A 17075-nucleotide genomic window follows, 5' to 3' on the forward strand; every position below is an offset into this window, starting at 1 on the left:
TGGTGACTGTTTCCAATTTGTCCAGTGTGTTGGGCTTCACAACCTTTGAAGCGTCTCTTCAATTGATCTTAAATAGTTATATTAATACAAATTAACAAGCTGTATACATTTAGAAATTAGGGCCTGTGCAAAAGGCCCACTGGCTCCCCACTTATGCTTCAGTAGGTAGGGCAGACTCATTCACTGAATGTGTTTCTTCTGCGGTTCAGATCTAAAGAAATTGAAGCCACTGGTTGCAATGGAGATGCAGCCTTCCTCGCAGTCCGGGTCCAGCAGGTGGTGATTGAATTCATACTGAATCATGTGGATCAAATCTTTAACAACGGTACCCCCGGGTCACTGGAGAACGATGGTAATGGCTCCTCCTGGCATACACTTCTTTGCCTGAGGCACGGGATCCAAGAATAAGTTCGAGTGGGCTGGGATCTAGCTCTCAGTGTCAGCTATGTGTGTGCGCTGACCACACTGTGTGTCAGTGTCTGAGGATCATGTGTATGTACATGTGTGCCAATGCAGCAAAGGTGCGGTGTGTGCAGACGTGGCTCTAGTATGTTTCTGATCAGTTGCATACATGGCCTATCCATGAACATGGTGTGGTGGCTTTGAATACTGTTCTGTTATTTTTAGTGAGTTCTTAAACTCTTCCAGTTGTTATCTAGAGGCACTGACAATATCCCCCCAACTATTAGCTTGTATTTTTACTTCCAGTATGATATTGCAGAAGGCTTAAGTGAGTGAGTTAAGAAGCATCCTGTTCATGCTTGCATATATATTCAGAATGCCTTCTCTTTGCAAGCATTTCTTTTTTAAATTGAAATATAATTGATTTACAATATTGTGTTTGTTCCATTTACACATATACACACACCTGTATTCTTTTTTTGGTTCTTTTCCATTATAGTTTATTATAAGATATTGAATATAGTTCTCTGTGCTACACCCTAAATCCTTATTGTCTATTTTACATATGGTAGTGTGTATCTGTGTAATACCATATTCCCAGTTTATCCCTCCTCCACTTCCCCTTAGGTAACCATAAGTTTGTTTTCTATCTCTATGAGTCTATTTCTGTTTTATAAATAACATCATTTGTACTATTTTTTAGATTCCACATGTAAGTGGTATCACATAATATTTGTCTTTCTTGCAAGCGTTTCTTGAGCACTTGCTTTGTTCTGCCCTGCACGGGACAGTGGGCATACTGCAGTGGGTGTGTGTTTGTGGGTGCATGTATGTAGAGACTAGCTAGCATTGAAACCCACTATATGTGAGAAACAGTGAGCTATTTCAGGTTGGATGTATGAGATGCAATTCATGATATTCCAGCCCTCATAATAACATAATGAACCCCAGGAATGCATTGGTATTGGTTTATGCTGCTTGAACTCATATGAGCCTAATTTGTAAAAATAAAAAATCTAGCTGATCAGTAAACCTGATAACTACCATTTGTGTGAGGGTACAATTTCCAGCATTAGCATACATCACATGACTGGGAAGGCTTGTTGAAACACAGTTTACTGGACCTCATACCCAGAATTTCTGATTCAGCTTGTCTGGAGTGCTGCCGAAAATCTGTATTTCTAACAAGTTTCCAGGTGATGCTGCTGCTACTGGCTAGGGTCCATACCTCAAGAACCAGTGTGTGTTAGAACTATATCTGCAAAATATTTGTATGATCTGATCAAAGCATTCTTTTCTAGTTTGGCTAATAAGCTTGGGAAAATCAATTATAACCATCAAAGTAATCAATTGCAATTAATATCAAATTTTGATTCCTGGTATAATAATTCTTACCCCCATCCTGTCCTCTATGTGGTTTAGGATCTTTCTTTTAAAATTCACATACCATAAAATTCACCGCTTTAATCATTTTATAGTGTGCATTTCAGTGGTTTTTAGTGTATTCACAGAATTGTTCAACCATCACCACTGTCTAATTCCAGGATGTTTTCATCACTCCAGAAAGAAACCCCATACCCAGTAAAGTAGTCACTCCACATTTTGTCCTCCCTTCCCACCAGAGTCTGGCAACCAGTCATCTGCTTCCTGTTTCTATGGATTTTGCTTCTTTTGCACATTTCATATAAATGGGATCATACAATACATGGCTTTTAATGACCTACTTCTTTCACTTAGCACATGTTCTCATAGATCAGCATTTCATTTTTTTAATAGCTGAATGATATTCCATTGTATGGATATACCATATTTTATGTATCCACTTATCAGTTGATGGACATTTGGGTTGTTTCTGCTTTTTGGTTATTACGATGCTGCTGTGAACAGTCATGTACAAGTTTTTGTGTGAACGTGTGTTTTTAATTGTCTTGACTATATACCTAGGAATGGCTGACGTTTCTTTTATCTTTATTTTAACTTGCACTTTGTACTAAGTTTCTTCAGTCTTGTCTAACTCTTTGTGACCCCATGGACTGTAGCTTGCCAGGCTCCTCTGCCCATGGGATCCTTCAGGCAAGAATACTGGAGTGGGCTGCCATTGCCTTCTCCAGGGGATCTTCCCAATCCAGGGATTGAATCCACAACTCTTATGTCTCCAGTGGGTTCTTTACCACTAGCGCCACCTGGGAATGAGAAATAGTATGCTTTCATTCATTCATCCTTTTGAATCAACCAGTAATTCACTGGGGACTTACTGTATGCCAGGAACTATGGCAGACCCTCCACACATATCATCTCATTGTCTTATCACAACAACCATCCTAAAGTTATCAACCTTATTTTATACATGAAGAACCGGAGAACCAGAAAAGCTTAGCAACTGGTAAGACTGAACATGGAACCTAAATCTTCCAGCCTGTGCTTTTTCCTTACCCAGTGATGCCTCTGGGAGGAAAAAAAAAAAACAGGAAAACAAATAAATAAACCATTGTAGAGAATTATGACTTTGGGAAATGTTCTTCTTGACAGCAAATTCCACCCATGACTGTTAGTGTTAAGGGTGTTCCTAATTCCAACCTGGAAATGCCTATCCTTTTTATGACCATTGCCTTAATCAGCTTTTGTCCCGCATATTGAAATTTAGATTCCTCTGAGCCTTTAACTCTTGACTGCCTCCAATACATATTGTTCAGTGCATTCCACTTAAATGTTATGAATTCTTATTGACTTTGGTACCATACTGAACGTTTACACAAAATGGAATAAGTCATTTGTTGTCGTTGTTCAGTCACTAAGTCATTCGTATCCAACTCTTTGCGACCCCATGGACTGCATGCCAGGCTGCCTTATCCTTTACTCTCTCCTGGAGTTTGCTTATATTCATGTCCATTGAGTCAGCAATACTATTTATTTAACTATCTCACCCTCTGCTGCCCCCTTCTCTTCCTGCCCTCAATCTTTCCCAGCATCAGGATCTTTTCCAATGAGTCAGCTCTTCACATCAGGTAGCCAGAGTATTGGAGCTTCAGCTTCAGCATCAGTCCTTGCAATGAACATTCAGGGCTAATTTCCTTTAGGATTGGCTGGTTTGATCTCCTTGCAGTCCAAGGGACTCTCAAGAGCCTTCTCTAGCACCACAGTTCAAAAGCATTCTTCAGCCCTCAGCCTTATTTATGATCCAGCTCTCACATCTGTATATGACTACTGGAAAAACCCATAGCTTTGACTGTATGGACCTCCAACCTTTAATTGCCTTAGAGGCCATGTTTTCCAGCTGCAGCTGCTGCTAAGTCACTTCAGTCGTGTCCGACTCTCTGCAACCCCATAGACGGCAGCCTACCAGGCTCTGCCGTCCCTGGGATTCTCCAGGCAAGAACATTGGAGTGGGTTGCCATTCCCTTCTCCAATGCATGAAAGTGAAAAGTGAAAGTGAAGTCGCTCAGTCGTGTCCGATTCTTCGAGACCCCATGGACTGCAGCCTACCAGGCTCCTCTGTCCATGGGATTTTCTAGGCAAGAGTACTGGAGTGGGTTGCCAAGAGAAGGGGTAATCTCGTTCCCACCCTAGCTGAGTGAGACCTCCTCTGTGGCTGAACACACATTCTCACCTGACCGAAGGACTAGGCAGTACCCAGGGGCAAATACCCTCAGCTGTTACTCTGGCACACAGTAAGTGCTCAATATGTTGTTGTGTGAATGAATGAATAGTCTGTCTCTGAAAAGTACAGGAATGCAGGTTACCTTCTGAAGCCTCTGTGTGCCCTCTGGCTGGGCTGGCCAGGATAGCTATCACATTCCTATATGTAGTCTTTGCCGCAGACCCCACCATGCCCAAGAGAAGCCCCTGCCAGGAGGTCAGGAATGGGAGAGCTGTGGCTGCAGGCATCTGGCTGGAACTGGTGAACAGATCCACTCCCAGGAGGTCTATGAGCTCTTCTCTTCTCTTTACAGAAAACCGGCCGATCATGAAGAGCCTGACCCTGCCCGCCCTCTCCCTGCCCATGAAGTTGGTGAGTCTGGAGGAAGCTCAGGCCCGGAGTCTGGCTACTAATCATCCTGCCAGGAAGGAAAGAAGAGAGAATAGCCTGCCTGAGATTGTCCCTCCCATGGGTACCCTCTTCCATACTGTCCTTGAGTTACCAGACAACAAGTAAGTGGCCTTCTTTCAAATTCTGGGAGATGTTGGGTGGCAGGGGACAGAGGAGGAAGTGGTTAGAGTCTCAGGGCTATAATGGCAGCATGGGCTGGGGTTGTGATCTGGTTTGGGGGGTAAGGTGGCCTTCCAGAAGAGATGGGAGCTGATGCCACAACATCCACCAATGTGCATTCCCTCACTGCCCCAAAGTCTTTGAGACCTTGATCTCCCACCAGAGATCCCTAGTACCATGGTGGGGATAGGGCTCATAGGTGTCAAGAATCATAACTGAAATCCCTTATTTCCTAGCTTAGACAAAATAGCCTTGATGTTTTCAAAAGGAAAGTTGCTAAACAGAAAAATTTGCTGCCTCCTCCCACCCTTCACCTTCACGGCACATTATAAAAGGCATGGCGATGGATGGAGGACAAGTTGACAAAGCTCCACTCTGAGCTGAAAACTCTTGAGGACATGCATCCTGGCTTCTGTTCCTCCTCTCTTACCTGTCGGAGCCTTCCCTTCCCTGCAAAAACAAAACAAACACCATTTTCACTCATGTCTTTCCTCACTCTCCTTTTCATTTCTTCTGTTGTAACCCTGGTCTCCACACATTCCTCAGTTATGGAAGCAAGAGTCCTAAATTCTAGGCAGACAGTAAGTGGAGAAGCCGGAAGGCAATCTTTTCGTTGAAGAGTATCATCCTTGCTGTTTGGTCAGTGAAAGGAGGTGTAAAAGCAGAACCCTCAGGCCTCTCATCAGTGTCCTCCACATGATGGCACGGCTATTTCCCTCTGGGGAGGGAGAGCGCGCTGGGTGCCTGGGAAGGGTGCCTGGATCTCACCTGGCAGGAAATGCTCCATTTTCTGGCACTGCGCCTCCCCCCAAATCCCTGGAGGATGACACTTTCATCCAGGGATCAGGAAGAAGGATAGCTCTGAAGGACAATCAAGTATACCTTCCCTGCTCTGTCAGCCCCACCCGGGGCGCACCGTGCCTCAAGGTACAGGCTCAGGGCCAAGCGCTTGACGCCGTTAGGCCAGATCCGACAGAAACTACGAAGCACTGCAGGTCTGTCGCTGATGGGAGAAGCATGTGTTCTATGAGAACCCTGTGGAGAAGAGGTCCTCTGTGGAGCCCACAGGTGCCAGGGCTTCATCCCAGAACTTTATGAAATATAATGGCTAGGCCAGCCAGAGCCCGGCAAGGCCTCTGTGGTGACCTCTGGTGGCAGCAGGTCCTCTGGGCCCCGTCTGAGTTCAGTTCAGTTCAGGTGCTCAGTCGTGTCTGGCTCTTTGTGACCCCGTGGACTGCAGCACGCCAGGCCTCCCTGTCCATCACCAACTCCTGAAGCTTACTCAAACTCATGTCCATTAATTTGGTGATGCCATCCAACCATCTCGTCCTCTGTCATCCCCTTCTCCTCCCAGCATCTTTCCCAGCATCAGGGTCTTTTCAAATGAGTCAGCTCTTCACATCAGGTGGCCAAAGTATTGGAGTTTCAGCTTCAGCATCAGTCCTTCCAATGAATATTCAGGACTGATTTCCATTAGGATGGAGTGGTTGGATCTCCTTGCAGTCCAAGAGACTCTCAAGAGTCTTCTCCAACACCACACTTCAAAAGCATAAATTCTTTGGCGCTCAGCTTTCTTTATAGTCCAACTCTCACATCCATGCATGACTACTGGAAAAACCATAGCTTTGACTAGACAGACCTTTGTTGACAAAGTAATGTTTCTGCTTTTTAATATGCTATCTAGGTTGGTCATAACTTTCCTTCCAAGGAGTAAGCGTCTTTTAATTTCATGGCTGCAGTCAACATCTGCAGTGATTTTGGAGCCCCGAAAATACAGTCTGTCATTGTTTCCACTGTTTCCCCATCTATTTGCCATGAAGTGATGGGGCCAGATCCCAAGATCTTAGTTTTCTGAATGCTGAGTTTTAAGCCAACTTTTCACTCTCTTTCACTTTCATCTAGAGGCTCTTTAGTTCTTTGCTTTCTTCCATAAGGGTGGTGTCATCTGCATATCTGAGGTTATTGATATTTCTCCCAGCAATCTTGATTTCAGATTGTGCTTCATCCAGCCCAGCGTTTCTCATGATGTATTATGCATAGAAGTTAAATAAGCAGGGTGACAATATACAGCCTTGACATACTCCTTTTCCTATTTGGAACCAGTCTGTTGTCCCATGTCCACTTCTAACTTGCTCCTGGCCTGCATACAGATTTCTCGGGAGGCAGGTCAGGGGGTCTGTTATTCCCATCTCTTGAAGAATTTTTCAGTTTGTTGCGATCCACACAGTCAAAGGCTTTGGCATAGTCAATAAAGCAGCAGCAGGTGTTTTTCTGGAACTCTTTTGCGTTTTCGATGATCCAACGGATGATGATAATTTGATCTCTGGTTCCTCTGCCTTTTCTAAAATCCAGCTTGAACATCTGGAAGTTCACGGTTAATGTATTGCTGAAGCCTGGCTTGGAGAATTTCAAATATTACTTTGCTAGTGTGTGAGATGAGTGCAATTGTGTGGTAGTTTGAACATTCTTTGGTATTGCCTTTCTTTGGGATTAGAATGAAAACTGACCTCTTCCAGTCCTGTGGCCACTGCTGAGTTTTCCATATTTGCTGGCATATTGAGTGCAGCACTTTCACAACATCATTTTTAGGATTTGAAATAGCTCAACTGGAATTCCATCACCTCCACTAGCTTTGTTTGTAGTGATGCTTCCTAAGGCCCACGTGACTTCACATTCCAGGATGTCTGGCTCTAGGTGAAGCATCACACCGTTGTGATTATCTGGGTTATGAAGATCTTTTTTGTATAGTTCTTCTGTGTAGTCTTGCCACCTCTTCTTAATATCTTCTGCTTCTGTTAGGTCCATACCATTTCTGTCCTTTATTGTGCCCATCTTTGCATGAAATGTTCCCTTGGTATCTCAAATTTTCTTGAAGAGATCGCTAGTCTTTCCCATTCTATTGTTTTCCTCTGTTTCTTTGCATTGATCACTGAGGAAGCCTTTCTTATCTCTCCATGCTATTCTTTGGAACTCTGCATTCAAATGGGCATATCTTTCCTTTGCTCCTTTGCCTTTTGCTTCTCTTCTTTTCACTGCTATTTGTAAGGCCTCCTCACACAACCATTTTGCCTTTTTGCAGTTCTTTTTATTGGGGATGGTCTTGCTCCCTGCCTCCTGAACAATGTCACGAACCTCTGTCCGTAATTCTTCAGGCACTCTGTCTATCATATCTTATCCCTTGAATCTATTTCTCACTTCTGCTGTATAATCGTAAGGGATTTGCTTTAGGTCATACCTGAATGGTGTAGTGGTTTTCCCTACTTTCTTCAATTTAAGTCTAGCACTCAACTATCCCTGCTTCATCAGGGAAATGAGAGACAAAGCCAGAGACACTGGCCACCCTCTGCGTTTCTCTGCAGTGGCCACTGACCACACCCAGCAGTCTGCAGCTCTCCGGGGCCAGGCTCTCTTCCAAGTTGCTCTCTCATCCACCCCCTGTCCAGCCCACTGAAGTCTTCCCTAGCCTTCTCCTCACCTGTGTATGTCCCAGAAGTGTGGCTGCAGTTCAGGGAGCATAAAAAGACTGAGGTCTCTGGTCTTTAGTGTTTACTCCCGTAAGAAATAGATGTCTTTGAAAACCCAGGAGGAAAGTGTTCATCAGAATTTCTACCAGAATTCCCAGAACTGTGGTTGCTTGTGACCTCTGAGTCTCGCACTAACCCCTGCCTCTGTTTGCTGCCAACCCCTGCTTTTAATGGGCTTCCCTCGTGGCTCAAATGGTAAAGAATCTGCCTTCAATGTGGGAGGGCTGGGTTCAGTCCTTGGTTCAGGAAGATCCCCTGGAGGAGGAAATGGCAACCCGCTCCAGTATTCTGGCCTGGAGAATTCCATGGCCTGAGGAGCCTGGTGGGATACAGTCCATGGGGTCACAAAGAGTCAGACATGATTAAGCCAGTTTCACTTTCCTGCTTTTAATAGCACATCTGAAAAATGTGATCCTTCACTCTGACTAAGAAAACCTGGCTTGGTCATCAAGGGCATCCTTGGACAGGGTGAGAGTCAGGCTCAGCTTGGATTTTTTAAAAGAATTTCTTGCCATGTCAGAATCATTCATAACTAAGAACATGTTTGGGATATTCCTTCTATAGTTCAGAGTCCCATTGAAATGGCTAGTTACCCAACTTACCCGCTGTGGCTTGGCTCTTTTAGAAGAAAGCTCTCCAGTAAATCCAAGAAGTGGAAATCAATATTTAACCTGGGACGTTCTGGATCAGACTCCAAATCAAAGCTGAGTAGAAACGGGAGTGTATTTGTAAGAGGACAGAGGCTCTCAGGTAAGAATCAACCATGGTTATGTTCATAAGAGAGATATAGATATATATTTTTAGTTCTGTTTCTTAAGTCTTTGGTTTGATTAGGTCAAGCTCACTAACCCTAGAAGAGAAACTTATAAATTAGCTGAAGAGCCTTTTTTGTTTCTTACTAAGTTTATTTATTTATTGTTGGCTGCACTATCTTTGCCCGGGCTTTTCTCTATTGCAGTGGGCGGGTGCTGCTCTTCGTTGCGGTGCACTGGCTTTTCATCGCAGTGGCTGCTCTTGTTGCGGAGCCCTAGCTCTAGGTGTGAGGGCTTCAGTAGTCGTGGCACGTGGGCTTAGAGCATAAGCTCAGTAGTTGCGGCGCATGGGCCTCATTGCTCTTGAGGCATGTGGGGTCTTCCCAGAGCATGGATGGAGCCCGTGTTCCCTGCCTTGACAGGTGGGTTCCCAACCACTGGACCACCTTGGAAGTCCAGTGTTTCTTTTTTAAATAATTTTGGATTTACAAAAATTTTTCAAAAATAGTACACAGAGAATCCATATACCTTTCATGCAGCTTCCCCCAAAGCTAATGTATTAAATAACTATAATACAATGATCAAAACCATAATGTTAATATCTATGTAATACTATTAAATAATTTACAGATGTTATTTGTATTTGGCCCTTTGTCCTACTAATGTCCAGGCCCCACGGGGCCAGGATCTAGTCCAGGAACCCACACTGCATTTAGATGTCATGCTTCCTAAATCTTCCAAGCTAGGCAGCTCCTCCGTCTTTCTGACTTTGACACTTTGGAAGAGTTTTGGCCATATATTTTGTAGAATATACCTCGGTTTGGGATTGTCTGATGTTTTCTCATGGTTAGATTGAGGTTACAAATGCTGTGCCTGTCACAGGGCGTCATATCAGAGGGCCCATGAGGTCAGTGTTTTATTGTTGGTGATGCCAACTTTGATCACTCGGTTAAAGTGCTGTCTACAAGGTTTGTTCCTATGTACTTACTATTTTTTTCCTTTGCAATTAATAAGTGTCTTGTGGGAGATACTTTCAGACCATGCAAATATCCTTTTCCTTATCATACTTTCATCCATGAATTTTAATATCCATCAGTGGTTCTTGCCTATAACAGTTATAACTATGGTATTTACCATATGGTAATTTTCCACTTCCATCATTCTTTCTACATTTATTAATGAACTTTACTGTAAGGAAGATCTGAAATTCAAATAAGGATGCTGCCCTGTGAAAATTATATCTGAGTAGTAAGTAGAACTGATGCAGGAGGGAACCAAGGAAACCACTATAAAATGGGGAATATAATCAATCAAGCTGAATATTGTTTCAGAAAGGGAAGGCCAAAGAAATTTGCCACAGTGGCATTTAGTGTTATAGACCGAAAGCATAATTTTTTTAAAAATGAGAGCAATAGTTATGAAAACAAGTAGTAAAAGGTAAACTTACAAATGCAATGAGCAAACCTTGATTGAATCTTAGTGTGAAAAAATAAAAAATACTACAGGGCTTCCCGGGTTGTCCAGTGGTTAAGATCCACCTGCCAATGCAGGGAACACGAGTTCGATCCCTGGTCCAGGAAGATCCCACGTGCTGCAGAGCAACTAAGCCTGTGTGCCACGACTACTGAAGCCCACACTCTGGAGCACGTGCTCGGCATCAAGGATCCACCACAGTGAGAGGCCTCCACACCACGATGAAGAGTGGCCCCTGCTCACCAAAACTAGAGAAAATCCACATGCAGCAATGAAGACCCAGTGCAGCAAAAATAAATTAAAAAAAATTTTTTTTTAAGGGCTACAAAAGATAATTTTGAGGACAAATAGGCTAGATTTTAGATGAAATTAAAAACAGTAAATTTTCATCGTTTGCTGGTGCTTATGAGACATACGCTGCTGCTGCTGCTAAGTCGCTTCAGTCGTGTCCAACCCTGTGCGACCTCATAGACGGCAGCCCACCAGGCTCCCCCATCCCTGGGATTCTCTAGGCAAGAACACTGGAGTGGGTTGCCATTTCCTTCTCCAATGCATGAAAATGAAAAAGTCAAAGTGAAGTCGCTCAGTCGTGTCCGACTCTTATGCTAAAGTTAAATATTTAAAGATGAAGTGTCAAAATACTGAAACTCACTTTCAAATGATTCTGCAAAATATAAGTATGTAGGTAGATAAATAGATTAGAAATAGATGAAACAAACATATGGCAAAATGTGAACCTAGATGGTAGGTTTAGAGGTCTTCAACAGTTCTGAATGTTTGAATTCTTAACAATAAAGATTTTTGGGGAAAAAACTAATATCTGTAGAGGAAATTTAGAGAATATCTTTAAGAACCTTCCTCAACCCTGGTTATAATTGTGTGCCAAGGATCATAAAGCATAGATGTTAGAAGTCATCACGTTGTCCTACTGGAGTAATGAGGGATTTCACTAGGTACAGTGGGTTCAGTGGTTTAGGCTGTGTGTGCGTGCTCAGTTGTGTCCGACTCCTTGGACCCCATGGACTGTAGCCCGCCAGGCTCCTCTGTCCATGGAATTTTCTAGGCAAGAATACTGGAGCAAATTGTCATTTCCTACTTCAGGGGGTTTTCACGAACCAGAGATTGAACCCACATCTGCGTCTCCTGCATTAGCAGGTAGATTCTTTACTACTGCACCACCTGGGAAGCTTGGTTTCAGCTGCAAGTAAGAGCAAATCCAACTCTATTGGCTTATGCAAGGAGGTAACTTATTGGGACCACCCAGATGTAGGGAAAGCTTCAGGGACGATTTAGTCCAATGGCTGTGTTTCCATTTTTCCATGTTTTCCTCAGCTATGCCCTCCTCTGAGGGTCAGCTTTATCCTCAGACTGGCTCCCTTTGCAGCAACAAAGTGGGTATAGTATTCATAGTTCTAGGTTTTACCTTTGACTATCATTATGACCAGAAGGAGAAAGAACATCATTTCTGGTAGCTTGCTTCTTGGTGCAGGGACCCTTCTTTCCCAGAACCTCCGCATTAAGTGTCTGTCGCCCTCCTCACCTCCCACCCCACAATAGTAGCCTTCACTTAGTCACATGGGTTGATCGTTATGGCCAGGAGAGTGCTCTGTACTGACCAGCTTAGGACTGGATTCCTGAACCAATCACTGGCATGAGGAATGGCATTACACCCATTGGATGAGGAATGAGGTACCCCCAAGCTGGACAGGGCTCTGCGAGAAGGAGAAGGGAAATGGATTCTGGGTAGCCATCTGTAATATCCATTATATGGGGGGAAATGTATTTCACAAAATGGCAAGATGGCCAGGTGAAGAGGACAGGTTGCCGTAGGTATAGGAGGCCAGATACAAGTCAGAAGTTAGGATTCTCAAAGGAGAATTTAAGAGGTGTACCTGGCAAGAAATTCCTGATCAAATAATAGATTTGCTGAAGCACATCAGAGAGAACTTCAGTTACAGAATTAGTGCCACAATGTAAGAGGTTCACCAAGTACCAAAAAGTTAAAAGAACAAAACCATTGAATAAAAATAGAATAAATGATTTGCTTTGATCGTGACTTAGGAAGATTTCCACCCCCGTGTGGTTTTCGAAAGGAAGAAGCTCCAGGTGCTGGATCAAACAGTGGTAAATTCATAGAATGTACAGGATGTCCCTGGCCGGCTCCTCAGCTCGGCTGCACCTCAGAATCACCCACAGGATGTGGTTCACACCCACAGCAGCCCTGCCTCATGAGGACTGTGATAAAGTCAGAGTATTGGTAACTTTTTAAAAGCTCCCCAGGAGATTCCGATATGCAGCCAGAGTTGAAAACCACTGCTCTCTCATGAACAAGCTAGTCAGAAATAGTTCATCAAACCGGCTGGCTTTTGATGGGGTGCAGAGGTGAAATTAAAGAACCATCAGTGTCAATATACATGGCTCTCTGTGACCTTGACTATTGCCCCAGTGGCCATGTTTCACCAGAAGAGTGTTGTTGAAACCCTAGAAATTAAAGACTGTGTCGGGGAGGATAGGGGGTGGTCATAACCCTGTAATAGCCTCATTATTTGTTGAAATATACTTGTGAAAAAAGGAAATCAGTGAATTAACATATTTAAATAATTTTTAAATCTCTTTTTTTTAAGTTTCATAATTAAGAACATTTTAAAAGTTGATTCACCATGTTTATAGTACTGGAGTTTTTTGTGGGGAGGGGGTGCAGGTGAAGGGATGTTTAACCATGTTTAGAAAATGGAACAGAAATAGGAGATACTAAAGAGCAATATTGCATAGGAACCTGGAATGTTAGGTCCGTGAATCAAGGTAAATTAGAAGTGGTCAAACAGGAGATGGCAAGAGTGAACACAAATGGACTGGAATGGGTGAATTTAATTCAGATTATCATTATATCTACTACTGTGGGCAAGAATCCCTTAGAAGAAATGGAGTAGCCCTCATAGTCAACAAAAGAGTCTGAAATGCAGTACTTGGATGCAATCTCAAAAAACGACAGGATGATCTCTGTTTCCAAGGCAAACCATTCAATATCACAGTCTCTATGCCCCAACCAGTACTGCTGAAGAAGCTGAACAGTTCTATGAAGACCCACAAGACCTTCTAGAACTAACACCCAAAAAAGATGTTCTTTTCATCAGAGGGGACTGGAATGCAAAAGTTGGAAGTCAAGAGATACCTGGAGTAACAGACAACTTTGGCCTTGGAGTACAAAATGAAGCAGGGAAAAGGCTAACAGAGTTTTACCAAGAGAACACACTGGTCATAGCAAACACCCTCTTCCAACAACACAAGAGAAAACTCTACACATGGACATCACCAGATTTTTGATACCAAAATCAGATTGATTATATTCTTTGCACCCAAAGATGGAGAAGCTCTATACAATTAGTGAAAAGACCAGGAGCCGATTGTGGCTCAGATTATGAACTCCTTATTGTAAAATTCAGACCTAAATTGAAGAAAGTAGGGAAAACCACTACACCATTCAGGTATGACCTACATACAGCAAATCCCTTACGTTTATACAGTGGAAGTGACAAACAGATTCAAGGGATAAGATCTGATAGACAGAGTGCCTGAAGAATTATGGACAGAGGTTCCTGACATTATACAGGAGGCAGGGATCAAGACCATCCCCAAGGAAAAGAAATGCAAAAAGGCAAAATGGTTGTTGGAGGAGGCCTTACAAATAGCTGAGAAAGGAAGAGAAGCTAAAGGCAAATGAGAAAATGAAAGATACATTCATCTGAATGCAGAGTTCCAAAGAATAGCATGGAGAGATAAGAAAGCCTTCCTCAGTGATCAATGCAAAGAAACAGAGGAAAACAATAGAATGGGAAAGACTAGAGATCTCTTCAAGAAAATTAGAGATACCAAGGGAAATTTCATGCAAAGATGGGCACAATAAAGGACAGAAATGATATGGATCTAACAGAAGTAGAAGATATTAAGAAGAGGTGGCAAGACTACACAGAACTATACAAAAAGATCATCATGACCCAAATAACCACGATGGTGTGATCACTCAGCTAGAGCCAGACATCCTGGAATGTGAAGTCAAGTGGGCCTTAAGAAGCATCACTGTGAACAAAGCTAATGGAGGTGATGGAATTCCAATTGAGCCATTTCAAATCCTAAAAGATGATGCTGTGAAAGTGCTGCACTCTACATGCCAGCAAATTTGGACAACTCAGCAGTGGCCACAGGACTGTAAAAGGTCAGTTTTCATTCCAATCCCAAAGAAGGGCAATGTCAAAGAATGTTCAAACTACCACACAATTGCACTTATCTCACACTAGCAAAGTAATACTTAAATTTCTCCAAGCCAGGCTTCAACAGTATGTGAACGGTGAACTTCCAGATGTACAAGGTGGATTTAGAAAAGGCAGAGGAACAAGAGACCAAACTGCCAACATGCTTTGGATCATAGAAGAAACAAGACAGTTCCATCTACTTCTGCTTTATTGATTACACCAAAGCCTTTGACTATGTGGATCATAACAAACTGTGGAAAATTCTTAAAGAGATGGGAATACCAGACCACCTGACCTGCCTCCTGAGAAATCTGTATGCAGGTCAAGAAGCAACAGTTAGAACTGGACATGGAACAACAGACTGGTTCCAAATTGGGAAAGGAGTATATCAAGGCTGTATATTGTCACCCTGCTTATTTAACTTATATGCAGAGTATATAATATTTCATATATAATACGAAATGCTGGGCTAAATGAAGCACAAGCTGAAATCAAGATTGCTGGCAGCAATACCAATAAGCTGATACCCAGATGACACCACCCTACGGCAGAAACTGAAGAGGAACTAGAGAGCCTCTTGATGAAAGTGAAAGAGGAGAGAGAAAAAGCTGGCTTAAAACTCAACATTCAAAAAACGAAGATCATGGCATCTGGTCCCATCACTTCATGGCAAATAGATGGGGAAAAATGGAAACAGTAACAGATTTTATTTTCTTGGGCTCCAAAATCACTGCAGATGGTGATTGCAGCCATGAAATTAAAAGACACTTGCTCCTTGGAAGAAAAGCTATGACCAACCTAGACAGCATATTAAAAAGTAGAGACATTACTTTTCTAGCAAAGACCTGTCTAGTCAATGCTATGGTTTTTCCAGTAGTCATGTATGGATGTGAGAGCTGGACCGTAAAGAAAGCTGAGCGCTGAAGAATTGATGCTTTTGAACTGTGGTATTGGAGACAACTCTTTGAGAGTTCCTTGGAGTGCAAGGAGATCCAACTAGTCCATCCTAAAGGAAATCAGTCCTGAATATTCACTGGAACGACTGATGCTAAAGCTGAAACTCCAATACTTTGGCCACCTAATGTGAAGAACTGACTCACTGGAAAAGACCCTGATGCTGGGAAAGAATGAAGGCAGGAGGAGAAGGGGAAGACAGAGGATGAGATGGTTGGATGGCATCACCAACTAGATGGACATGAGTTTAAGCAAGCTCTGGGAGTTGGTGATGGACAAGGAGGCCTTGCGTGGTGTAGTCCTTGAGGTCACAATGAGTTGGACACAACTGAGCAACTGAACTGAGCTGACTGAAAGGGTAAGAAAAACTTGGGTACTGACTGAATGGAGACGCATAAACTCTGAAGTCTCCCAGACACTTGTGTACTGGAATTTGTGTCAATATATTATCAAACAGGAAGATTCTAGGGAATCTTTGAGCAGGGAAATAAAGCCACAGAGATAATCTAAGAGAGGGAACTCAAGGACCCAAAGAAAATGGGTGAGTGCATTTCCATGAGGCCAAGGTCCCAGGCAGAAAAAAATAATCTAAATACAGTTAGCCAGACTTTCCTGGTGGTCCAGTGGTTAAGAATCCACCTGCCAATGAAAGGGGCATGGATTCAATCCCTGGCTTGGGAAGATCCCACTTGCTGCAGAGCAACTAAGCCCGTGTGCTTAGAGCCTGTTCTCTTCAACAAGAGAAGCCATGCAATGAGAAGCCTGCACACTGCAATGAAGACCTAGTTCAGCCAAAAAGAAATAAGTAAATAAACAAAACAAACAAACAAACAAACAAAACCCTTTCCTGAAAGCCCAGGGGGATTCAGGTCTTTGAATGAATAAATAAATATCTACAGTTAGGCCTTCATATCTGCATATGTGGGACATATGGGTAGACAAGGCCGATTGTAGTTCACCATTTATATAAGGATCTTGAGCATCCAGTGGATTATGGTATCTGTGGGGTCCTGGAACCAATCCCCTGCAAATCCTGAGGACAACTGTATAGTCATAGGCCACAGAGCCCTGAGTGCTTAGTCACTGTCCAGACAAGGAGCCAGAAAATTGTTGGAGACTGTTCCCTTCTGTGTCCACCAGGGCCACAAGGAGCTTCATTGTCAGACAGAGGGTCCCACAGGAAAGGTGAACACTGATGGCCCTGCAGCCAGAACTGTTGTCCGTCCTCCCTGACACTCACAGTCACCAGGCAAAATTTTGTCTCCAAATGCATGATTGGAGATCTCCTGGTGGTCTCATGGTTAGGATTCGGCACTTTCACTGCCACGGCTGGGGTTCAGTCCCTGGTCAGGGAACTGAGATCCCGCAAGCTGCATGTGCTTGTCCTCAGTCACTCAGTCGTGTCTGACTCTTTGAGACCCCACGGACTGTAGCCTGCCAGGCTTCTCTGTCCATGGGGACTCTCCAGGCAAGAATACTGGAGTGGGTTGCCATTTCCTCCTCCAGGGGATCT

General features: G+C 43.4%; 1 protein-coding gene across 1 annotated transcript in view; it reads left to right on the top strand.

Annotated features, from left to right (window-relative positions):
• The window catches only part of ARHGAP31 (Rho GTPase activating protein 31), a 117482-nt gene that overhangs the window by 82586 nt on the left and 17821 nt on the right, over positions 1-17075 (top strand). The window contains exons 6-8 of the mRNA XM_006057617.3: positions 210-352; positions 4353-4551; positions 8759-8883. Coding sequence (XP_006057679.1) covers positions 210-352; positions 4353-4551; positions 8759-8883 — 467 coding nt within the window. The remainder of the gene's footprint in view (positions 1-209; positions 353-4352; positions 4552-8758; positions 8884-17075) is intronic.

Source organism: Bubalus bubalis, chromosome 1 (assembly GCF_019923935.1).
Source record: "Bubalus bubalis isolate 160015118507 breed Murrah chromosome 1, NDDB_SH_1, whole genome shotgun sequence".
Taxonomy (NCBI): Eukaryota; Metazoa; Chordata; class Mammalia; order Artiodactyla; family Bovidae; genus Bubalus; species Bubalus bubalis.